We start from the raw sequence: 25,836 nt of genomic DNA on the forward strand, positions 1-25,836 counted from the left end.
GATTCATGCATTTGATTCGTGCATTTACTAAACAAAGTCAGCCAGGTGTTTTCAAGCGTTGAGATGCTATTACCCCCTAAAAGGATGGATGGATGGATGGATGGATGGATGGATGGATGGATGGATGGATGAAACTATCAGATCACGCTTAGACAGGGCTCCCACTCTGCCTGGACATGCGTGCTGATGGTTTCTCCAGGCAGAGAAGGAGTGTGGTCTGGCGTTCAGCCAGCTGTGCATGTACAAGCCAAAGCTGGATCCTAGGACTGAGGGGGAGGGGGGGGTCTCCTTCAATACCGTTGTGTTTCCACTAGTGACTTGTGCAAGAGTCCCAACCCTTTCCGGAGTGGGTAGGATCAAGGTATCCTTTCCTAGTTCACTTTCCCTTTCTTCCAACTGTACACTTGGCTCTTTCTGGACTGCTGTTCAGGCCCTGATGCTGAGCTGGGATGCCCGCTGCAGGAAATTCAAGCATTGTGCATGTTCTGCTTGCTGTAGGAGAACCCTGCCTCCCCAGAGCAGACCAGCACCCTTGGAATGAGCGCACAGTTCAGGATCAGAATTGGCTTCTAGGGCCGAGACTCTGCATCAAAGCCTCTGCGTTTGCAACAATGGTTGCTGCAACCACAGTAGAAGACTAGCGGAGCGCATCCACGAACACCAATTAGCAGTCAGCAAACTCCTTAATCTCACAACCCATGGACAGACTCAACCACAGTTTCACCTGGGAAACTGTCAGTATCCTAGACCAAGCTAAATCCAAAAACGTGAGGGAATTCCTGGAAGTCTGGCATTCAGACAAATTAGCCTGGCATTCAGCCAACTTAGCTTGGCATTCAGATGACTTAGCTTGGCATTCAGACAAATCAATAGACATATACAGATAAAACACACTTACACATCATTCAAAAGAGACTATAAAAGAGCTAAGAAGGAAACAAAAAGACCAGAACACATCCCCTTTAGCAGCCTACTCCCAGATAAGCAGGGATTAACACCAGACAAACAGTCAAGCTGAAAACAGTGCCTTAATCAAGGAACTACCCAGGAGAAAACCACAGCCCCAGCAACACTGGCAGGGGAAGCTACCGTATATAATCAGGGAGCAAACCCCACTCTCCCTGGCACTGATAATGTTACCTAGTTGGGTCATGAAACGTCTGCAAGCCAATGACCAAGCTCAGAGAGCACCAAGGACTCCACAGTTCAACCCTGAGCTACAGAGATGCTCTTCTATTGTAACCATTCTGCAAGCACAGAAGCCATTCAGGGACAGCCCCAAAGGCTACCCACATCCAGGCAGAGCAGGAGCGAATGCAGCCTTCCCCTTCAGTTTTGCTTGCACCCCACAGAGAGTCAAGACCCACAGTTAGAGAACCCCTGCATGAAGTGAGTGAATGCAGGCCCTATAAGTTTAAACCATAAAGCAGGGCAGGTTTTGAGTTTTTTCCCCCCAATGGTCGGATCATTCAGCAACGTGGTTCCTAACAATTTGCTCCCATTTATTATTTTTTGCTTTTAGTGAATCTTTTTAGTGCAAATTAGCAGTGCGAAGTCTCACAGTGGCATTAGGCTCATGTTCTCTACATTCTGAGGTCCAAGCAAGGTGGTAAATACCAGGAGGGTTGCAGAATGATTGCTGGGTACTATCCATGGTCTGCAACCTGTAACCATTATGATGCAGTCACGCCATAAGCTACAGTTTATGCCACCCCCTCCAAGTTGTTTTTAATGTGCTAAACCAAACCCAAACCATCATATTATGGCTTAGTGGTGATGCGTCAATTCGGTGCCTGTCTTTCAGTTAGGACTTCTGTTACGAGGGGTTGTGAGGACAATGATTGAATTTGCTGATGACGTAAAATACGAGAAGAGATGGAAAGGATTAAAAAAATCTAGGTAGACTGAACAAGGTCTACCTTGTTCAAGATGAGCAGGATAACATTTAACAGAGACAAGTTCTGTATCTTAGGGGAGGGAGGAGGGAGGGAGGGAAAGAGAAGGCAGGCAAGCAGGTCCTAGCATAGTATAAGAGAGACCTGACTTGGCAGTAGTATATCTGAAAAAGAAGAATCTAGGTGTCCTAATGGATCATAAATTGAAAATGAACCAACAATTCATGAGCCAACATGGAACGACTGCCCACAAGGCAAATGCTATTTGTGGATATAATAAGAGGTTCACAGAATCCAGATTGTGAGAAGTCATTGCCTTGGTCGGACCCTGCTTGGAAACTCTGCCCAGTTCTCATCCCCACAGTCCAGGTAGGACATTGACAAACTGGTGGGCTACCAAGGTGGGGAGGAAACTATTAGCCATGTCTCATGAGGAATGGTTAAAGGAGCTGAGCGTGCTTCACCTGAACTGTCGGGGGAAAGCAGAGAATCCTTCAGATCTCTGAAGGGTTGTCATACAGATTCTCTCTATGATTCTGTGGTTTTAGAAGAATCGCACTGAGGATCCTGGAAGATTTCAATTGCCCACAGCCATGAGAAGTATTTTCAGCAGCCAGTCTTGGACCCTGGTGGCAGAAAGAGAGCTGAAATGGAAAACAGGGAAGGGCTCAAAAAATAAAATAGCATGGAACAGCCTCAGAAAATGCTTCTTTGGACGTCTTCTTCCTCAGATGACCAAGGGCCCTATTTTAGAAAGGACCCTCCTTTCTTTGAAGGTCTATCAGAGGATGGTGTCTCCAGGTCCCACAGACATGTGAATAGCTCTAGAGGCCATCAGACATTGCATTCCCCAAGATGCTTCCATGCCTTGTAACCTTAATAGACTAGCCGGAGAGGTGGGAAGCCGAGGGGGCTTCAAACTGAGGTGTAACAGTAAAGGTCACTGCCAGCAATAGCCCCTTCCACCTCCTCCCACAATCAGGCCAACTTAGAAGCAGGACCAAGAGAAGTTAGACTAGAAGAATCAAGCATCCTGAGAATAAGATGGAGAATCAGCAGCTGCTTCTGCAGAGGGAAAAAAACCAGACAAACTTCTGAGACTTGATGATTCTGAGAGATTCTGATATAGCATTTAGGTACAGTAAACCCAGCTACTGGGGCCGAGCGTGCCATTGTCAGCATTTGCAATACAGTTCAGGAGAAATTGAAACCCAGCGATGTTGCAGAATTATTCCTTAAGACAGGGCTTCTCAAACCTTGGGGGTCACCAGCAGAACTGAAGGGGGTTGCACTCCCTTCCACTCTGTCTGGACGAGGGTAGCCCTCATCAAGTGGCCGGTGCTGGACCTGGGCATGCGTGAGATGTGGGCGCAAGGATCTTGTTTGACAGCAACGGCTCCAGCAACAGCCCCATTGAGCCCCGTTGCAAAGGCTGTCGAAGGAGGGTCTCAGCCCCGGGACTGGATTCTGGTTGTTGCTTCCACAGTGCTGCTAAGATATCTGCTGGAAGTGTCCATGAAGTCCTTGGGTGTTTTAACCTTTGCTCCAGTAGGTGATAACACCTGGGCTGGGCTGGGCTGGGCTGGGCAGGTAAACAGGTGGGTTCTGATCTAAAACATTCCAGAAGATCTTTATTGCTGCCAAGAAATCGATCCTGAAATTACCAGGAGACTCCAGGAGACTTTCCCTTTTTATGGCAAGTCATCACATTCACTGTAATTGAAGCAAACGGCCCCGTTGACTTAAAACTAAATTCAGTTTCAATTAAATTCAAATTACATTTTAATTTTGAATTAAATTCAGTTGTTGCCTTGGGCCCCTCCACTTTTAGAGGGCCACTCCAGGGATGGATATGTGCTTCAGCCAGAGAAGGTTGGACCGTATTGGATCTTCCATGAAATCAGAGGTTATCATGGGTCAAGAGCCGTGTCCTTCAAGTAATCACCTCTTCATCTTGTATTTTCAAGCTATCAAAGAGAAATACTCGGACTGGACGGAGTTTCTCATACGTGATTTGACGGGCTCACGAACAGCGCCTGCAAATTTACTAGAAGGTGTATGTATTGACTTAATATCTCTTCTTGAGTGCTGCTAAGTTCATAGTAGAATAACCTTTTAGGTAAGAGTGTAAAGTGGGCTTCCTGTTGCAAACCCAACAGAAAATAAGGGATGGAATATTTGCCTGTACTAATTTAAGATAGCTCCTTTTCTAAGTACCATCTGATTCCTAACCAAAGATACTTCAGGTTTATTGGAGTGCAGACACAGAGATAAGCAAACGGAAATAGATGGTGATTTCCTTAATTCAGGCCCAGTTCTTCTGCTTTCTTGAATTTATGAATGTAGGTACTTCTTTCCTTGTTCAGCACTTCAAATTTAGGATCTTTAACCTACACAATTAGGGTAGAAGAGGAATTACAAATACAAGCATAAAATGCAGAGATGTTCTTTGTACTTTTAAGCATAAATAAGAAGATTGCATGCCTTTCAGGGTCAGAATCTTGATGGGGATAGAAGTCAGTTTTCTTGGACTTTGGTCCCAATCCAAATTCCTCCCCTTACAATTTATGGGGCGGAGGGCATCATTCAATGACGGAGTGCCCCAATACAAAATAGAGGAATGGAAGAGAACTTGGAGGGTTTAAAATGGTATTGGACCAGTGAAGAACCCACAATATTAATTTCTCAGCCTGCGTTATCCATCTTGATGAGTATAGATCTCCAAGGTTTTTGATGGTAGCCATCCCTGGTTAATGAAAGATTTTTAATTACAGATGCCAGAAATTAATCCTGAAATTAGCATGCTCTAGTCCTGAAAAATGATCCTTCCTTGTTTATTGAAGGGGAGACCTGTAAGCGGCTGTTGTCTGTGGGGGCTAAAATTCAAAATGTAGGAAAGACTCATGATGCTGTTCTTGTAACTTCCTAATAGCTCAAGCTGGACCTAGATAGACATTAGTCTGATCTGCCAAGGCAGTTCTCATGTTCTTACGATTTCCTTGTCGCTTATTTTGGAAAGTGAAGGATGGTTTTTTGCAAAACAGCCATGGGTTCTGCCATCGGAGCACTAAGATGTTTTCTGATCCTTTGGGAATCCACTCGGTCCTCTTCTGCAAGCTTCACATACCCTGCGGTCCTGTCCTTGCTGGCCAGCTGATTGTGCAGATTGGCTAGCTTGCAAAAAAGTGGGCAGGGCTTAGAATCTCAGGGAAGGACTCTACCACAACTTTTCTGCTCATATGATGTCTGCACTAGCGGATGCATTCTTTTCACCTGGAAGTTTTTTTGATCAGAACTAGAATATTTGGGGAAGACAGCCTTTCATTAAATATTAAGGGCAGGCCCTCCATGCAGGCAAAACTGTAATCCATATATTTATATGTACCTGTGAGCTTGGAAATGCAAACCTTAAAAAAACAGATGCCACCCTTTTTCCTAAATTATGTATACTTCCTTTATTTTTAAATAAGCAGAGTCCTAGAACTCCATCCCCCTCCCTTCCCAAGGAGTCGTTTTGGAAATGAATGGTTCTTCAGAAATGGTTTATTGTTTTGCTTTAGTTTTTCTGCAAGGAATGCCTAATAGGATTAAAATGAGGAGGAAAAGAGGATGGCAAGTGCAGCACGGAGGAAGAGGGGAAAAAAGGCTGGGTAGAGGGAAATTGGTGGTCTTCTGGGTAGATTGCTGTGAGGAGATGTTCAATAAAGTTTAAAATAAGGAGTTTTGCTTCTGTTCAAACAGCCTCTGCGAGGGAAAAATGCTGTAGACCTCATTACGGTTGATTCCTTAATAGAACTGCAGGATGGCCAGAATCCCTTTCAGTTCTGGATAGTTAGCGTGGTTGAGAATGTCGGCGGAAGATTGCGCCTTCGCTATGCGGGGTTGGACGAAACAGACTCCTATGACCAGTGGCTGTTTTACTTGGACTGTAGACTTCGACCAGTTGGCTGGTGTCAAGAGAATAAATACCGGCTGGACCCACCTGCAGGTAAGAGAAAGAGGTACTACCCCTCCACCTGTCATCCACCCACCCACCTACCCACCCATCTATCTACCCGCCTGCCCGCCCATCCATCCATCCATCCATCCATCCATCCATCCATCCAAAGTGTTAATGTCATTTGGCCAACTTGGGAAAAGTTAAGCAGCATCAGAAGTGGGCAATCCTTGGACAGGAGACCAAGGAAATGCCAGGCTAGATTGGGGATGCAAAAACTAACAAAGAAAAACAAAACAAAACCCACTCCACCACAGACAAAGGCTGTGGTTGCAAAATAAACAACCTGGATGTGTCTATGAAGTCAATAGGACCCAAGCTTGGCTCAAAGGAGTCTTCTCTTAAGGCTGCCACAGGTGAGAATATCTAGATGTCTGGCTGATCTCAAAATGTTAAGCAGGATTGGACTCAGTGGGTGCTTGGAAGGGTGAATTTTCCTAGGGCTATAAATTTTCCTAGAAGAACCAGATGGATGCCTCCATGTGGTCATCAAGAGATGAGCTTGGCTCAAGGGAGACTTTACTTTTCCTAATCTTATTTTAAAGGACTACCTTATGTCTACAATACGGATTTTAATTAAAATGGGTGACTTTGCTTTGTTAGATTTTCTTTTTCCTGTTTTTGAGATCAGGCTGGTGCAGGGAATGAGCAATCCACAGACTGCATGTGCTGCCTTCCCCAGTTATGACCCTGTGATAGTGTTTCAGTGTTGTAATTTATTATCTGCAAACTTCTTGTGATAACTTATTAGGACCCATGCTGGCTGGGGAATTCTGGGAGTTGAAGTCCACATGTCTTAAAGTTGCTAAAGTTGAGAAACACCGAAGTAAACCATTAGACCGGTGTTTCTCAGCCTCAGCAACTTTAAGATGTGTGGACCAACTCCCAGAATTCCTCAGCCACACATCTTAAAGTTGCCAAGTTTGAGAAACGCTGCATTAGACAGATCTTTCTTTGAAATGAAGTCAAGAATTAACAGCTAATTTTCACCTGTTCAGATTCAAGAAACTGTAAAATCTCATTTGGCTTGGCTCCAGATTGAGTTCATTCAGAGAGAGAGAGGGAGAGAGAGAGAGAGAGAGACCGACCGACCGACCAACCCATGGCTGGCTGGGGAATTCTGGGAGTTGAAGTCCGCTCATCTTAAAGTTGCTAAGGTTGAGAAACATGCTTTAATCCAACCAGATTAAGGCTGCAGCTGAGGGATCCCCTGTTTTCCTCACTGAACGGGCTGTGCTTTCAAAATCTCAGAGCGGCTGCAAAAAGGCCAACACGATACCATGGAAGTGCATTTAGGGCAAAGCGCCAGGCGTCTGAGCGTTTTGTCTTCATGAACAATTAGATTTATTGCCTTCGCTCTACAGAGACGAGCCAGGCTCTTCAAATCTAATAACCCCTTCCCTTTCCCCTCATGATCCTTTCTGGATGTGGCCTGGAGGCGTGACAGGGATGAAGAGAGCAGCCGGGAGAAAAAGTTTGGTCTAAGCTCACTTCCCTCCATGAAAAGAGTCAGTTTGGCTAGAAGCCTACTTGAATTGCTTAAAAGCTTTGGAAAATCCCATATGTAGGACTGGTTTTGCTAGCCTAGCCCGAAGGGTTAGGGAGAAGCTTGACATATTCTTGGGAAATTTGTATGAAGATCAAAAGAGGCTTTGGAGTTCCTTGCAAGTGTCTTCAGCAAAGCCTGGCAATTTCTCCAGTTTCCTTCCCCGCTGAAGGAGGCTTCAGTTTTTTCTCTCTCCAGATGTTTCACCATTTATTTTGCATTTCTTTTGGCAAAGCTTCTGAGCTCTCAGGGGTATCCGCAGAGAGGTCAGAAACAGTCAAGATGGCAGCCCCACCGTGCTTTCAATGCTCCACCCCTTTTTTACATGCCTGCAGGTTTTTCCCCAAAAAAACCATATAAATTGTTGAAGAAAAAAAGCAGAAAAAAGCATTGAGCAGAGGCCAGGCAAAGCTGTGCAGTGATTTTAGGGTAGTGTCTCTCAACCTTGGCAACTTTAAGATGCATAGACTTCAACTCCCAGAATTCCCCAACCAGCATGCTGGCTGGGGAATTCTGGGAACTGAAGTCCACATATTTTAAAGTTGCTAAGGTTGAAAAACACTGTGGGACTTTCTCTTTTATTAAGCCAAAATCCAGCTTGGTTGGAGCATCTAGCCACCCTTGGATGATCTCTAAAATCAAAGCCAGAGCAAGGTAGTACTTGGATGGGAGACCACTAAGTAATTTCAGGGTTGTTGGCTAGAGCAGGAAGTAAAAAAGAAACACCTTGGAAGAACGCAATGACAAATCATTCCATACTGTTGCCAAGAAAACAAGATGGATTTATCCAGCAGGAGATAAGCGCAACTTATTTCAATTCAAAGCAGACCTTATATCAGGGCAGCGGTCATACAGTTAAGAAAAGTGCAAATATGTATCATAAAGATTTAATATCTACATGCAGGATCATTGAATGTGTGCATGTTGCTTAATCGGTCGCGGGATGTCCAATGTTTTTACTGCAGAAATCTCTTCTCTGAAGACCGCGTCTGAATGGCGGATGGCCCTGGACACAGCTCTGACCGAGGCAGGAAAAGGTTCCCTTCCCATGGAAGTGTTTAAGGTAAACCTTAATAAACCCTTGTTCCTTCTTAATAAACAATTATTCCTTCCTGATAAACCCTGTTCCTTGTTAATATACCCTAGTTTCTTCTTAATAAACCCTTATTTCTTCTTAATAAACCCTCGTTTCTTCTTAATAAACCCTTATTCCTTCTTAATATACCCTAGTTTCTTCTTAATAAACCCTTATTCCTTCTTAATAAACCCTCGTTTCTTCTTAATAAACCCTCGTTTCTTCTTCAAGCCATTTAAACTCCAGCCCTACCATCCTCCTTTTCTGACCAGGTTTGAATCCAGCAATGGAGAATTTAGCATCAGGAATGGTAGCTATTCCTTTTTAAAGCTTTGTTTTACACACACACACAGCTTTCTTGGCCTTTATTCCGTTTTAAATGCACAGCTGAGGATGCAAAATCCATGGGCTGAGTCTTGAAGCCATTTCTGCTTTTCTTATCCTGGCCTGAAAAGGAAAATTCCATCTTGAGCAGACCAAATGAGCACAGCTAGAATTAGAAAGGGGGAAAACCCAGGGGCTAATTAATATTTAATATTTAATCAATTCAGTAAATGAGTAAGTCCCAGCCTATATTCTCTGCATGTGCAGGACAGAAACTAATGTCCTAAGACAGTGTTTCTCAGACTTGGCCACTTTAAGACATGTGGACCAACTCCCAGAATTCAACCTGGCTGGGGAATTCTGGGAGTTGAAGTCCACATGTCTTAAAGTTGCCAGGTTTGAGGAACACTGTCCTAAGTTACAGAAGGTAGATTACACAGGAATGTTTAAAAAAGGCTAGCAAATGGCCAGAGTAGCAAGGCCAATGACTGAAGAGCGATGGTGGGCTCCCCTCTGTTGAAGGTGTTTGAGCAGGGGCTGGGCAGCCGTCTGTCGAAGATGCTTCAGTTTGGATTCCTGCACTGAGCAGGGGGTGGACTTGATGTCCTCAAAGGCTCCTTCCAACTCTGGAATTCTGCAAAGCTGTGTCTGAACTGCGTCCCTTTCTTCCTCTGGAGCCCCCATTTTATCTGATCCTGGATGGGTAGATTCAGGTGAGCCAAGATCTGCTCTCTGTCATCCCAAGACAAGGCGGGACATCGTGGGTTTACAGGAAGGCAGATGCCAATGAAATGCTTCAGAAACCCTTCCTAGCCGTGAGAGTGGTTGGAGCGGGGGACCAAGGGCCCAAAGAGAGGGGGCTCCCCTTTGCTGGAGATGTTCAGGCAGAAGCTGGAGGTCCATCTCTCAAGGATGCTTTAATTTGGATTCTTGCATTGAGTCGGGCTGTGGACTGGGCGGCCAAAAGGGTGCCTGTGATAGGCTTCACGCATAAGTCTTATGATGAAATCATGCTTGGTCATGTGTGTTTGAGAACCAGTTTGGCCTAGTGGTAAAGGCACCAGGCTAGAAGCCAGGAGATGGTGAGTTCTAGTCCTGCCTTAGGCCCAGAGCTGGTTGGGTGACCTTGGGCCGGCCTCTCTCTCAGCTCTGGGAAGAAGAAGTAGTCAAGGGCAAACCACTTCCAAAAATCCTGCCTAGAAAACTGCAGGGACCTGTCCATGTGTTGACAGCCAGTTTGGTCTAGGGGTGAAGGTGCTGGACTAGAAACCAGGAATCCATGGGTTCTAGCCCATCTTTGAGCATGAAAACCATCTGGGTGACTTTGGGCCAGTCCCTCTCTCTCAGCCTGAGAAGAAGAAGTAGGCTTCTGAAAATCTTGCCAAGAAAACTGCAGGTAGTCACCAGGAGTCAAGACTGACTTGAAGGCACCCCCCCCCCAATATAATTAAAAATTTGTATGTTTAATCTGTCTACTTCATTCTTTTCTAGCGCCTTAGAACCAGGTAGGGGTAAGTGCGTATAAGTAGTTAAAGTGAATAAAATAAAAACCCACTCTCCTCCCCGTCATCAGACTCAGGAGTGATTTTGGATGTACAACTTTGGACTCTGTTACTGAGCTGAAGGCACTCCTTTATGTCTGTTGAGCTACATAATCTTAACTAAACATTTTAGGGTGGTTTTGAGAAGAGTTTTGACCTTCTTCTGAAAGTCTTAGTTTTTTTATACTATATTTTAATGTAAATATATGTAATCGACTTCTTGTACATCGAACATCTGATAGGTGCAAAAATAACAGTAAATAAATAAATAGGGGTTAAAAGGTAGCATTCCCATCATAGTGGCTACTTCCACGGAGACAGTATTACCCCAATGAGAGTCATTGATTTATCTTTTCCTTCTCCTTTTCCGAATTTGCTTAGATGTGAGTTTCTTGCTTCCGGTGGCTATGAAAGCAGTTAATTCTCACGTTGTTTTCTTGTTTGTGGGTTCTGGCTCCCCTGTAGGGCTAGGTCAGGATGGAAAACTCTGCAGATTTAATAAAAGAGGCAAGGAATGAATTGCACCACCGAATTTCTTACGAAGATCCTCCGATATTGCTCTTAGCAGGGACTCGCTGCTACGGCTTTCAAACGCTCTTCCCTCCCACGGTAGTGGGGGTTGTGGAATGACGATTATTAAAATACTGTCCTTGCCACAATATTGGAAATGCTCTTCTTTGATTAAAAGCTGCCCTGATGGAACTAATAATTTTCCAACGGCGGTGGCAGAAAAGTACTTGAATAGTATGCAGCTGGAGGAACATGTGGGCGCAATGTAGTTAAAACTGAGCTTTGAAATGCAAACAGGGTGTCCTTGAAGCAGAATCCTTCAGGAAAAGTATAGCATCGGAAACTAGAAACCTAGGTTTCACTTAAAAAGTCCAGTCAGGTTTCTAGTTCTCATGATATAAAGAGAAGTACTTAACATGTGGCTTGATCAAAAGTAGAGAAGCGGATCTAGGAAGCTATAACTTGATTTGAAGAATAAAGTTACCCGAGTTACATCGACCTGGCCCACCAGAGCAGAGAGGCTGGGTATGTTGTCGGTTCCTTCAATGAGGGAGGTCCATCTAGTGGGACAGAGAAAAAGGGCCTTCTCTGTGGTGGCCCCCCTTCCTATTTACTGAGATAAAACTGGCCCCCACCCTGATACTTTTCTGGAAGGCCCTGAAGACGTGGTTTCATCAGTGGGGCTGGAGACCCCAGGCTGATACGGAGCCGATCAAATGGTTATTGATTTCTTCGTATTATGGATTTTAATTCTGTAAGCCGCCCAGAGTCCCTGTGTGTGAGTTGGGTGACCGTGTAAATTTGTTTAATAAATAAATAAATACATAGCTAACCTCTGAAATGAGAATACCACCTGTGCAGAACAGAACGGAGATACCCTTTCTAACAATGTGAATGTTTTCTGGACCCATTGTGCTGGCCCTATCATGCATCTCACTTTTAGTAAAGCATGAGAGGTCACCCGCGGGAGCACCAGACGTAGCTCTGGCAACAGTGGGCACCTTATACCAGGGGTGTTCAAACTTTTCCAGGCTGCCGAACCCATTACAAAAATCCTAGAAACTCCAATCAAGAGGGGAAGCTATAGCAATAGATCATGTTCCTTTTCAAATTACTTATTTTTTAAATATTGCAATTTATCCAGAGTGATAATAATAATAACAATAGCCTCAAAATGCAATTAGCAAACAAACAATAAATTTTGCCCTTAGTTTCTTGCAGAAGCCCATCAAGTTCCTACGGCCGTGTTTCTCAACCTTGGCCACTTTAAGACGTGTGGACTTCAACTCCCAGGATTCCCCAGCCAGCCATGCTGGCTGGGGAATCCTGGGAGTTGAAGTCCACACGTCTTAAAGTGGCCAAGGTTGAGAAACACTGTCTTATGGAATGCTAGGTTCCATGGAGCACAGTTTTTTTAAAAAAACTGGCTTATACTATCCCTCAAAATCCAGCGATACAGATGACAAGCCTGTATATTGCTTTATCAATCATGTAGCCGCCCTTTATAAAGTCCTACATGGCATGGAACTGAGATACTTGAGGGATGATGGTCTCCAGTGGTTTTTGCTCATCCCACCAGATCCAGCAGGATGGGCATCTTCTGGGTCCCTTCGGTGAAACGGTGTCATCTTATGGGATCTACAAACCATGCCTTCTCTTGGTGGTGCTATCCTGTGGAATAGCATCCCCAATGAAGTTTGGATGGTCTCATCCTGTTTTGCAAAACCTGGCTCTTCAGGAGTGCACCCCGCTTTATATCTGTGTTTTTGCCCTGTGCTGATTGAAAAACTGATGATTTTTACATGGTGTTCTTTATTGTCTCTTCTATTGTTTTTATATGTATGTTTCTGCTTTTTTTTTCATGCTTTGTTAGCTGCCCAGAGATATTTGACTAAGATGGGCAGCCGTGTACATGTGCAAAGTAAATTCATTTTAATTTCAATAAACATTCGTATCTCTCTAATCTCTCGCCTTCACCCCCTTCCTCCTCTTCTAGCCCCCTGTTAAAGCACCGAGCTTTAAACCCACAGAGCAGTAAGATATGAAACTTCTACAACCTCATAAATGCTGAGGTCATCTTGAAACAACAGGATGTGAAAGAAAGAGGAGAGGAAAATCTCTTACAGCCTGAATCATAACAACAAGCATTTTTTCTCTCATTCTTGCTTTCCTCCTGCTGTAACATCTCTCAGCTCTGTGTGCTAAGCAAATACTGAAAACTGCTAATCAACGCCGTGCCTCAGTGTTGAGTTCAACATGAGCCACTGAAAAGCTTTTCTTTCACTGAGAAATTATGGAAATTAATTGGTGTCGTGACAGGAAGCCCATGCTAGAGATTTTTTTCTGGTTCCCTGGAGACTTGGGAGGCAGGAAAATCTTTGATGGGGGAGGAACTATCTTTGTCTTTTCATTTTGGGGTAGCATCTAGCAATTTTCCATGGACGTGCCTTTCCCAAATCTGCTTTGATTTTTAGAATAGTTGTCCTAGATTATTGGTTGTGTAGGTTGTTCAGAGGATTGCAGCTATTGGGTAGCCTAGAAGCTTAGAGTACATTAAAGATGGATGGATGGATGGATGGATGGATGGATGGATGGACGGACGGACGGATGGATTATGTTCCATCGAGTCATTTTCGACTCTTAGCAACCACATAGATAGATGTTCTCCAGGAGGATCTGTCCCCAACCTGGTCCTTCAGGTCTTCCAAAGGTTCACCCATCACTGCTGTAACAGAGCATATCACTAACAACTTTTAGTTTAGTTTAGAGCAGTGTTGTCCAAACTTGGCCACTTTAAGATGAGTGGACTTCAACTCCCAGAATTCCCTAGCCAGCCATGCTGGCTGGGGAATTCTGGGAGTTGAAGTCCACTCATCTTAAAGTGGCCAAGTTTGGACAACACTGGTTTAGAGTTAATTCTCTCAAAAATCTGTAGTAGTCCCAGCTGTGGAACACATTCTTAGTTATTATTCTCACTTCTTTGAATATCATCTCCTGAAAAGGCACCACCTTTTTACACATCAACCACAAAGGCAAAAATGGTCCCCACGCGCTTTCTTTTAAGAGTCCAATGCTCGCTCAGCTGTTACTTTTTCCCTCCCCCCACATTACCCCACAGCTCAGCAATGTGAACAGTTTTTCCTGCCTTGTCTGGCCATCTCTCCTTTTTGACTCAATTTTGCCCCAGTTTTCCAGCACCAGAACCACCTGGTGTTTCTGCTTTGCCACCATCCACCATCCAGGAAAGTATTTTTCAAACTTGGCATCTTTTCTGCGATTTTATGTAAGATTAAAAAACTATGGAAACATGAAAGGAAAAGTAGAAAAAAGGAGACAGGAACGAATGAAAAAAAAGTGAAAGATAACGAAAGAGAAAGAAAAGATAGATGTCTAAGGAAGTCACTTCTGATCTTCTTTGCAGCAGTTACAAAGTAATTACCATCTCCACCCTCCCATATTATATATCATGGTTCCCTTCTTCCCATAAACAAACCTTTCTAGTCAATGAATCCCAAGATCTCTTCTTTGTTTATTGACTTGCTTACTTTCAAAATATGCTTGCCCAGAGGTTTCTTTTCATCCCCAGGGGGAAGAAAGACATAGACACACCATGGTCTAGTCTGAAAAGATGGTCTGTTGCACAGACTGCATTTTTTGCCACCCCTGTAACCATTCAGATGCCCATCTCAGCTGCAGCTGGTGAAGATGACAGGGAGCGAGTAGTAAGATGTCAGCCTTGCAAGGTAGTCCAGACAGGAAGCATGAACAGATGGATTAATTCTGCTTTATTGTAAGGTTTCATTAGCTGAATCTTGCAAGTCTGAAAGCACATCTCTCCCCGCTTGACTTTATAGCCCAAGAAACTAGGGAGGGTCCCTTCTGAAATGTTTGCCACCCCCATTCCTTCTGCGGGCTCAGCTGCTGCTTATCTGACTGTTGCCTAGTCTGTGACTCTTCCTCCTGTCCCCCAAGGCCATTCCCACATACCATTACACAAGAATAAGCCTGTTTGAAAGAACTTCTGAATGACAAATATGAAATTCAAACCAGCAGTTTTCTTCCTTGTCCTCTCCCTTCCTCTGTTTTGTCAGCTCAGTCAGTTATTTTAATCTTCAGCTTGGTCCAACTTTTCCCTTTTGCTTAAAAAGAAGCATGAACGAGAAAGAGAGAACCTATCACAAAGGATGTTGTGACAAGAAGCCTTAGATGTTTTAGTCTTGTTCTGCCAAGTTGACACTTTCTTGCATTAAGAACAGCAGAGATATTTGCACTGCAGTTGCATTAGTAATTCCGAGAATCTCCTTTTTTTTTTAGTTTATTTAGTTTCACTTGCAAAACCACATTTATGTCTGAAAGAGCAAGAGCTAAAGAGTGCTTTTAAAAGCATGAGACAACCAAGTGCTTTAAAAATACAGTTTGGAACAGATGCAGAATTAACTTTTGAGAATACAGTATTAAACAGTAGATGCAGGTAGATTTCTCGCCGAAAATCATGATTAATGTTGTGCAAATTTGTAAGCGTGTGTGAGTGTGTGGTATTTATACTTACCTCTGTATTGCAGTTCTTTTTTTTGATATAGTTTTTATTAAAGAAAGTTTAACAAAATAAAAGCCATAAGAGAGAATAAAAATAAGGAAAAACAAGAGAAAAAGAAAAAGTTTATAAAGAAGCGGCTTCTGATCTTCTTGACAGCAGTTATAGATACATTTATATTTTACCCTCTCTAAAATTATATCATAGTTTCGTTCTTTCCATAGTCTACCCTTTCTAATCTTCAAACCCATAAATCACAAGTTCATTTTTCTCTTTTTTCCGCAAAAAGTCCATAAGGGGTTTCCAGTCACTGATAAATGTAGTTGTTGATCTTTCTCTAATCCAAGAAGTTAATTTTGCCATCTCCCTATATTGCAGTTCTAAATTCTACTGGATAGCCTTCATTAAATATATTGGTAAAGGCAGAAATAATGTTTTACTGTAGAGGTGTAGAAGGAGAATGGTGTTCCTCTCCGTTGGCCAAATGTGAAGGAGTCAGGTAACACCTTTTCCAACTAACAAATTTGATTAAAAGCCATAAATGTTCAGGAGCATCTGATCAGGTTATGCCTTTTAATTGAATTTGTTAGTTGGAAAAGGGGCTATCCTGTTCATGTCATGCTCTCTGCATTAGCTTTCCAAAATGATTCATCATTCTCTTACCCATTCTTTTTCCTGCTGCAACTGAAAAACTATTACGAGTTGATCAATGGGGTCTTGTTACCCTGAGAGATCCAACTCCTATCCTTGTATGATTTCCATTGCTTGCTTGTTTGCTTTCAAAAGGCCATATTCTGAGGTCATAAGACAACTCAGCAAGCCACTGCTTGACCAAAGGGGACTGTGGACAGCCACAAGTGATTTATTTTAGCAGAATAAATAAAAGTTGTGTACTCTTCTTTTAATGAATGACTAATTCTAGTAACTCGCAAATAATAAAATCTTTTCACTGCCAAATGGAAAGCCCTGTTGAGTCAATCCAGATCATGAAATTTGGGGTAATCACAGGCATCCTATAAGAATCAGGGATGAATTGAAGAGCTAACAAGGCAAGGACCAGTGATAGGGTATCTTTCCCTTCCTCTAGAAAAATTGAAAGCCCTATTGAGTCAATCCAGATCATGAAATTTGGGGTAGTCCTTAAATTAGGTCACAATTTAGTTTACAATGAAAAAGAGGGTGGGGGGGCAATCCTGTGTGTTGTCATGAAGGTGGAGAGTCAAGACAAGGTCCTGGTCAGATTTGGTCCAGAAATCAATGTGATGTTGAAGATGGGCCACCCCTCCCACTCTCACCTTAGATTAACTCAGAAATGACTCAAGGTTTTCCAAACAAAATTATTAGGAGAATTCCCGTGCTATTTCCAAACCAGACTACTGCTTCACATCTTGATCAGTTCCCCAGTCCCCTAAAGTTGACTGCATCAGCTTCGAGGCCCCAAACATTCGCTTTCTCTTCCCTTATCATCAAACAGTGGAGAGCAGAAGCAATTGATGAAAGGAAGACATCCAGGGACCCAAGGAAAATGGAGAAAGATGCTAAATGAAACCTAACAGTAGGCTATCACTGGCAGTATGGACAAAAATCTTGGCAGTGATGCAAACTTCTCAACTTGCTTTTCCCAGGATCACGCTGACTTGAGGAACCACTCGTTTACAGTGGGAATGAAGTTGGAAGTGGTGGATAAACAAGAACCAGGCACAATTTGCCCTGCCACTATAACTAAGGTGAGAGATCCAAAATGAAATTGAGAAATGAACCAGCAATGGTACTCCTCAACGGAAGTCAGGGGGGAAAGTGGGAAGGATGCTTTCAATTAATATTCCTTCTTCCAAAATGCAGCCCTTCCTATATGTGATTTTAAAGTGAGGATGGGAAACTTTGCCTAGAGTTCATGCCATGCTCAGAGGGTCCATGGCAGGAGAGCTAGAAAGGAATATGAGGAATTCAAGGTCATCCAGTCCTAATGAATGAGTAAATGTGGGATTGTCAGACCTTGAGATAGGCCAGGTCAGGAAACAGATACCATACGAAGTACTGGAATTCTCCTTTATTGATATAGGCTATCATAACAGCATGTCCTTCCTTTTATACCAAAGAGAGTCAGGGCAGGGCAATCTTGAGTTTCTTTCTCACACTTCCTTGTGTTCCCGGGCTAAGCTCCTGTTTTGTTAACAGTCGTCGTGTATTTTCTCCAAGGTCATCTCCGTGCCCTTCCGCAGAGATTGAATAGCTATTGGTAAACAGTTTTTAGTTCCCCTTGTTCACAAAATGATACATAAAGCATCATAATTGTGATAAATGTGGTAGTCCTATATGTGGGAACCAACCTTGGAATGCAGTATCACTGATTTTAACAGTGCTAGTAACTTCTGTTAAAGATAATCTTAACTGCAGTTAACATCTGGACCAGTGTTTCTCAACCTTGTTGAGTGACATTGTTATTGTCTGGGGAATTCTGGAAGTTGAAGTCCACCCATCTTAAAGTTGCCAAGGTTGAGAAACACTGATCTGGATAAATAAGTTTCATTCAGACAATAAAAATAAGCGGAAACACTACGGCTTGAACACTGGTTACTTCTAGGTGTGCAAAACACTTCGTGTGGGAGTGGTCTGGCTGATCTTGTCTTTTCCCTGGAATAGGCTGATCCAAGCATTCCAGGGATGATATCTGTTTTTCCAGAAATGGGTGATCTGGAATTAGAAGTAGCTTGTCATACTCCGGCCTGTGGGTCCCTACTGGGAATCAGGACCTGTTTTTGTGTATGAAGATTCTGAGCTAGAATGGGGTGCTTTTTCATGTACCCCTAAACCTTGCTGCCTAAAGACTTCTTCCTCTCCCAGATTTTCCCATCTAAGTTAGCTTTCCCTGGTGGGTTGCCTTCTGGAGCTTCTCAAGGACAACCCCATCGTTCCAAATCAGCCTCAAAGTGTAGCACATTCCGGCAACTTTGGCTGAGAATGATGGGAACTGTAGTGCAAGTAGCAGAAGAGCAGCCTAAGGCAGGTATTTCCTGCAAGGAATTCATATTCCTCCACTTGCTTCTCTGCAGGTTTTCAACAACCATTTCGTGCAAGTCAGTCTTGACGATCTCCGTCCTGAAGCAAGCGAAACATTGATGCTTTGCCACGCCGATTCCCTGGGGATCATGCCAGTGCAGTGGTGCCTTAAAAATGGAGTTCATCTCACCCCTCCCAAAGGTTTGTCTCTGGATTTCAGATTTGGTCCAGATTTGGGTGGCTTGGATAGCTCTTTTGGGACTGCACCACCTGGGCCAGGAACTGAAGCTTCAATGAGCTAAGGGTAGCTGGTGTGACAGAAACGTTGTTTCCCAATTCCGTACATTTGCAAATATGCTCGCAACGTGCGCTCGGCTTTCCAGGCGTGCCCAGAGGTTCATGGAGGCTGATAAGAAGGATGACCGAGGAACACCACTCTGCTTCCTCCTCTCATTTCTTTTACCAGCTCCTGGTTTGCAAATGCTGGAAGAGGTTTGGGATAAGCTGAGAGAGATGCAAACTCCCAAGCAGGTTTGGCTCTGATTAGAACTTGGATCTCAAGGCTGGCGCACCAGACTTGGGAAACCGTAAAACATCTTGGAAGGAGGCAAACCTTTCTGCTGCCAAGAAAATATCGGCACATCTGTGTAGCCACCATAAGTCAAGCTGGTCTCAGGGGCATCTTTCTCTTTACATGTGTTTCTAATTCAGGGATGGGCAAATTTTGCTGGCCAAGAATGACCCATGCTGAGGTCTATAAAGAGGGTGGTATCACATCACGCATACACAATCCAGGCTATGTTTGTTTTGTTAATTGTGATAAGGTTGTTACTGTAGTTTTTATCCATTTCCAACTCAGAAGGGTTGAAAATTGTGCCTTCAGTTCGAGCAAACATAGAGGGAATTCCAGGGGCTAACCCAGGGTGCCAGACACCAGTCAGAAGATAGCTAGATGTTGCAGATCAGCGGTGGTCCTTCAGCAGCTCCAGTAAAAATAATCTTTCAATGAATTTCACATTTTTTGCAAACTCTGGGCAGCATATTAGATGTGGTGATTGAACAGAAACACCCAAGCTCTGTGTGTTTACCTGGAGTTACATGTTCAAATTTCCACTCGGCTCTGAAACACCAATGCATTTCTGTGTCAGAATCAATGTAGCATCACAAAGTCAGTATGGTGGATTAACACTATAACGGCTTAACATTCAATTCCTGCCTAGCCGTGATCCTCACTGGGTAACTAGCCCAGTTTCTTTCTCTTTTGAGCAGTGTTTCCCAACCTTGGCCAGTTCCAAGTGTGTGGACTTTAAATCCCAGAATTCCACAACCAGCACGGCCATTGAGGAGAATTCTGGGAGTTGAAGTCCACACACTTGGAAGTCACCAAGGTTGGGAAATACTGCTCTTGAGCCTTTCCTATCTCAGAGCTGTTGTAAAGCTAAAATAGCAGAGGAGTGGCCGGGAGGCACATTCTCTGCCTTTTGCTTCTTACAGGCAGAATTTAATCTTCAGGACGATGCAAAAAGCATCAAGGTTGCCCCTTTAGATCAACAAACGCCCGATAAGGCTTCGGGCTTCTAACTGAATTTCTCCTTCTCAATCCAAGACGTTGGGTAAGGTAGATTAATAGTTGGGAATTAATGTACACTGAACAGTTAGAAGAGTTGTTTAGATTCCCAAAGGAGAAGAAAGGCGTGGGCCTTTTTTATTTGATGCCAGCCAGCAAATTAATATCCATTCATTTCCTACCCTACGAAAGCACTCAGTTGACACTATTTACATTGTTGATAGCTGGATTTATAGACTTCTTTTTCCTTAGGCATTAACAGCAGCAGGGCCAATTTTCTCTCTGCTCAGAGACTGGCATATTTGCACATCGAAGCGGTGCGCGTCCGTGTGGGTGCCTCAGCTTTTGGCTGAGTCTTAATCCCAGCGAGCGCAATTTCCAAGCTGCTGCAATTGATTAAATGTTTGTGTTCTGAAAGCCGGGGGCCTGCGCTCGGCTTGGAGACAGGTCACTCGGGCATTCAAGATGGAGATTTGAGGCCAGCGTCCAAGACAATCTGCTTGTCTTCTTTGAAGGAGGCAAGTCCCTTTCCCCACCCAAAATGGAGAGGCTGCAAGTTACAAACTTGTCTGCCCAGCAACGCATAGGAATTTCTACTAAAACACGGAGAGCCTGTGATGCTCTTAAAATTCCTGCATGGGCAAAGCTCAGCCCTCTCTTCATGGAGACGATGCCCAGCATTTTCCTGAGGGGTGCAGTGCAGATTTAAAGCTTAACTCAGCAGACCCAGAAGTATGAGGACAACGTGCTGGCAACTTAAAAAATACCGTATCTTTCTCATCCCTTCCACACACAGTTTATGGAGGACAGCTTTTATAATCTTCCTGGCAGGTTGTTCCATTCACAGTATACCTCCTCCTTCTTTTTCCTGTTCTTTAAATAAATCCTGAGCCCATTCTGCCCCATCTCAAAAGGATTGAGTTTTCCTGCCTTTTTTTGTGGGGAGTAAAGTATTCACGGGTGCACCTTATCTTCAGAAATGGCCCAGAGGTGAGTGGATGTCTCATTTCATTTCATTTCATTTCATTTCATTTCATTTCATGCCATTGTGTTCACTGCCAGTGGCATGGAGACCCTGGTTCATCTTTTTTTGTTTTCAAAATGGTCCCTCGACCCATGCGACCTTTGGCTACATGATCAGGGAATCCTAGAGCCGGAAGTGGCCACGGGTGAGAGAGCCCACCTCCTTGCTCAGAGTAGGCATCCAGATGAAAGCATTGCAGGCAGACGGCTCTGCAGCTTGTGCTGAAACGTATCCAGTCAAGGGGAGCCTGTCACCTCTCTGGGCCGCTGGTTCTGCTGTAGAACAGCTTTGCTGGAAAGTTTTTCCAACATTCGGTCACAGTTTGGCATCTTGTAATTTAAATCCTTTATTCTACACTTGCTGCTCTAGAAGGATAGAGAAGAGTCTCAATGTTTCCTTCCTTCCTTCCTTCCTTCCTTCCTTCCTTCCTTCCTTCCTTCCTTCCTTCCTTCCTTCCTTCCTTCCTTCCCTTCTCTTTCTCTTTCTCTTTCTCTTTCTCTTTCTCTTTCTCTTTCTCTTTCTCTTTCTCCTTCCTTCCTTCCTTCCTTCCTTCATTCCTTCCTTCCTTCCTTACTTCCTTCCTTCTTCCTCCTTCCTTCTTTCATTACTTCCTTCCGTCCTTCCCTCCCTTCTCTTTCTCTTTCTCTTTCTCTTTCTCTTTCGTTCTTCCTTTATCCTTCCTTTCTCCTTCCTTCCTTCCCTCCCTCCCTCCCTTCTCTTTCTCTTTCTCTTTCTCTTTCTCTTTCTCTTTCTCTTTCTCTTTCTCTTTCTCTTTCTCTTTCTCTTTCCTTCCTTCCTTCCTTCCTTCCTTCCTTCCTTCCTTCCCTGTTGTATATCCCCCTTTGATCTCCTCTCAGGGATAAACATGCCCACACCCATCTATCTCCTTTCACCCAACTCAGTTTCTAGTCATCCTTGTTGCCTTTCTTTCAACCTTGTCCAGTTTGTCCAACTTTGTAAAATGGGATACCCAGAATTGGACCCCGCTACTCCAAGTGTGATTAATGCAGAAGAAAGTTGAGCTAATGCTTTTGTGATTTGGAAATGACACTTATGTGGAGGCAGCCTAAAATGGCATTTGACTTTTTTGCAGCCGCAGCACAATGCTGGCTTGTTCAGATTGCCATCATCTGCCTCGTTTTAAGCAAAAAAAATCATCACGTGGTTTGGATAATGTTTAAATATGTATTTATTTATTTAGAGAGTTGATGTGGCTGCCCATTTTAAATGCATAACTCTGGGCCAAAAACACCAGAACAAGCAGCCAAAAACAATGATAGTTGATGATAGATGATGATAGATAGATAGATAGATAGATAGATAGATAGATAGATAGATAGATAGATAGATCCATCCTCAAAACACAAATCTAAAGAAGTTAAAAATAACCGTATTACGATAGGCACCATAACAAACTCACCACACAGTTGCACCTGTATTGGTCTCAACTAACACTTCAGCCCAAAGCCTGGGGGAACAGCCAGGTCTTCATAGCCTGCTGCTTCATAGGCCTGCTGGTTTTGTGTGTATGTGTGGAGAGAGAGAGAAAGCATACAGGTAGTCCTCAACAACCATTCATTTAGTGACTGTTCAAAGTTACAATCATGCTGAACAAAGGGACTTACAACTGGTCCTCACACTTACAACCGTCGCAGGTCATGTGATTGCAATCCGGGTGCTTGGGTGCTTGGCAACCAGCTTGTTGCAGCATCCTGGGGTCACACGATTGCCATTTGTGACCTTCCCAGCCAGCTTCCAGCAAAAAATCAATGGGAAACCACTTGATTCGCTTAACAACTGCATGATTCACTTAATGGCCACAGTGATTCACTTAATGACCACTGCAAGAAGGTCATAAAATTGGCATGACTCACTTAACAACCACCTCACTTAACAACAAATTTTCCGGTCCCTGGTGTGGTTGTTAAACAAGGACTACCTATATATTGGTTCAGCCCATGCAATTCCCAGAATCTCTAGCTAGCTAAGGGTTAGAGTTGAGGTAGAACTCTCCATGGTTTGGAATCTGTACTTTTGTCGATGCAGCCTAAAATGGCATTTGACTTTTTTTTGCCACCACGGCACAATGCTGGCTTGTTCAGGTTGCCATCGACAGCCTCATTTTAAACAAAAAAAATCACACGGGTTGGATAATGTTTAAAAGCTTCTAAACTGTGCCTGTCGGCTCAGCCCGTGCAATTCCCGTAATCTCTAACTAGTGAAAGTTTCCACCATGTTTGGAGGGCTGGTATAAAGATTCCTGGATACTTGTATTATTCTTGGGGGGAAAAGTGCTGCTGGGCTGTCCATTTCTGTCTTCACACAAACAGAATGAGAGAAAAGGGTTTTTTTCCTTTTTTTTGTTTGTCTCCTGGGATTTCCTGCAGGTTATTCTAATCCAGATTTTGACTGGGCAGATTACCAGAAGCAATGTGGAGCAGAGGCAGCTCCTGAGGGCTGCTTCAGAAACGTAAGACCCGGTTTTCTTTCTAGTCCCCTGTGACCTTCCTCATCCCATGCCCACTGCCGTTAACGATCCTACATCTCCATGGTATATAGAGACATTGATTTTAACTTCCATTTTTCAGCATCTGAGCAGGAAAAGCCAAGAGGGAAACGTGGGCAGAGGAACATACAGCAGTAGGCCAAATTAGAACAAGCATTAGAATTAGCATTTCATTTGTAGCCCCAACAGAGTGGCTGAAGATGCCCAACTCTTGGGGTGGGGGTGGATTGGGGGGGTTAGGGAGCAAAAGGGGTGCTCCTTTCCAGTTTATGTAGCACTCTGCCTGTACCCTAGGATCTGAAGAAGAAAGCCTTGTGTATCAAGGTGATGATAGAAGCAGGATTGATGGGGCAAGACCAATATTTTTTGGCAGCTTCCTGAAAATCTTAGAATTCCCTGCTTTGGGAGCTGGGTTGGCAAGACTAGGTTCACTGATTGGTTAGGAGCATCTTGCTAGGGTGACTTTCACTGTATTTTCCATACTCCTCTGCTTCTCTGTCAGTTGAATCTTCTCCTGGTAATACATTTCTGGCTGCAGAAGATTCTTGGGCTGGGTTTAGACTAAGTCTGTTGAGCTTTTTATCTCCATGGAAGTCATATTACCCAGGGATTAACTGAATTCCTACTGAATTCTGTGACATTTAAGCTCCACTAACTTCTTCTGGAGCCAACCCAGGGTTTTAAACAGAGTCCTGTGTATCCTGCAAGTGCCATACAGTTGAGTGGGGGCAGATTACTTGGATCCCCTGTCCTTTTTGCCCAAAAGGGTTTTTTGAGAATGTGAAACGAGTGATCACCTGTTTAAAAGAGATGGGCAATGGGATGAGTCGCTGTCCCTCATTTAAACCACCTTCAGCAGCAGGGAATTGAAAAGGTTTTCTGTTGCTGCCTTTCAGGAATCCTGTAGTCGAGCTTTTATGAAAAACATGATGCTTGAAGCAGTGAACCCCCGGAATCCGGCCGAGATCTGCGTGGCGTCCGTCACTTCCGTAAAAGACAGACTAATGTGGCTCTGTTTTGAAGGTAGGTTGGAAAATCTCCCTGCAGGGCCTTGAGGCATTATGAGCGTGGTGAATTTTCAGCAGAAGAAAAGCAGCATTGGCCTGAAAAAGGGGGAAACCTGTCCTGCTTGTCTCCTGCTGAATTCCTGAAGTTTTCTTTTTCTTTCTTTCTTTCTTTCTTTCTTTCTTTCTTTCTTTCTTTCTTTCTTTCTTTCTTTCTTTCTTTCTTCCTTCCTTCCTTCCTTCCTTCCTTCCTTCCTTCCTTCCTTCCTTCCTTCCTTCCTTCCTTCCTTCCTTCCTTCCTTCCTTCCTTCATGCAAGCCAGTTGATCCACTGTGACAGACATTTTTAGGGACATTTTGCAGCTTCTCTCTCTGTGCCTGCTAACGTGTTGGGACTAAATTTCCAGGATTCCCATCCTGCATGGCTAAAAGTTGGAAAAGGGGTATCCAAAACCAGCAAGCTACCAGATGAGCAGGGTTGTTCCCATCTCTGACTTGTCAATTCACCAGGTCCAAACTTTGCTCGTAAGAATAAAACAGTTGGAGGGGCTTTCAGAAGGGGTCTAGAGCTGGGGTTCTCTACCCTTTGGTGCTGATGGACCCCTTCTGAGCCTCACTGACCTCTGCGGTTCCCCCTCCTAGTCGCTGTTAAGATATTCATTGTCCACTGTAGTAATTTTCCATATTTATGCCGCTGAAATTAGCTCAGAGAATGAAGTTGAAGAAAGCAATCTGAATTCCCCGGCTGGGGAGATGAGCATTATGACATACCTATCTGCTGGTAAAACATGTAGACGTATATTCTACTAGACATATATTCCCTTGTAAGCGAAACACTAAACTTATATTTCCTTTGAAGCAAACTCAAATTGCTTTTTAAATTTAGTGTCCTGGTTTCTCTCTGTTGTGTTAGATCAGTGTTTTTCAACCTTGGCAACTTGAAGGTGTGCAGACTTCAGCTCCCAGAATTCCCCAGCCAGCCATGCTGGCTGGGGAATTCTGGGAGTTGAAGTCCACACATCTTCCTTTTTCTTTTTGAAATCCAGTGCTGCCTTTCTGGTGTTAATTGTGTTATAATGCATTGACAGGTCTACCCCATGGGCCAGCTTCTGAATATATAGTCGATGTGGAATCGATGGACATATTTCCAGTGGGCTGGTGTGAAGCAAATGGTTACAAGCTCTTGGCACCACATAAAACCACCGGTAGGTACCTGGAATGGTGAATTTAGATTCCTAAGTTTTGCAGTAGTCGTTCAGCTGTTTGCCAGGAGAATCCAGTGAGATTTTACATGGCAAAATGAAATGATTGGAG

At 43.8% G+C, this 25,836-nt stretch overlaps 1 protein-coding gene across 1 annotated transcript in view; it reads left to right on the forward strand.

The window, feature by feature from the left end:
* SFMBT2 (Scm like with four mbt domains 2) overlaps positions 1 to 25,836 on the forward strand; it is a 61,219-nt gene that overhangs the window by 13,625 nt on the left and 21,758 nt on the right. The window contains exons 5-12 of the mRNA XM_007432623.4: positions 3,863 to 3,951; positions 5,637 to 5,883; positions 8,404 to 8,501; positions 17,048 to 17,149; positions 18,476 to 18,623; positions 23,401 to 23,483; positions 24,416 to 24,542; positions 25,611 to 25,727. Coding sequence (XP_007432685.2) covers positions 3,863 to 3,951; positions 5,637 to 5,883; positions 8,404 to 8,501; positions 17,048 to 17,149; positions 18,476 to 18,623; positions 23,401 to 23,483; positions 24,416 to 24,542; positions 25,611 to 25,727 — 1,011 coding nt within the window. The remainder of the gene's footprint in view (positions 1 to 3,862; positions 3,952 to 5,636; positions 5,884 to 8,403; positions 8,502 to 17,047; positions 17,150 to 18,475; positions 18,624 to 23,400; positions 23,484 to 24,415; positions 24,543 to 25,610; positions 25,728 to 25,836) is intronic.

Source organism: Python bivittatus, unplaced genomic scaffold (genome assembly GCF_059951505.1).
Source record: "Python bivittatus isolate LINGU-HERP-01145 unplaced genomic scaffold, Pbiv_v1 ctg000330_np1212, whole genome shotgun sequence".
Lineage (NCBI taxonomy): Eukaryota > Metazoa > Chordata > Lepidosauria > Squamata > Pythonidae > Python > Python bivittatus.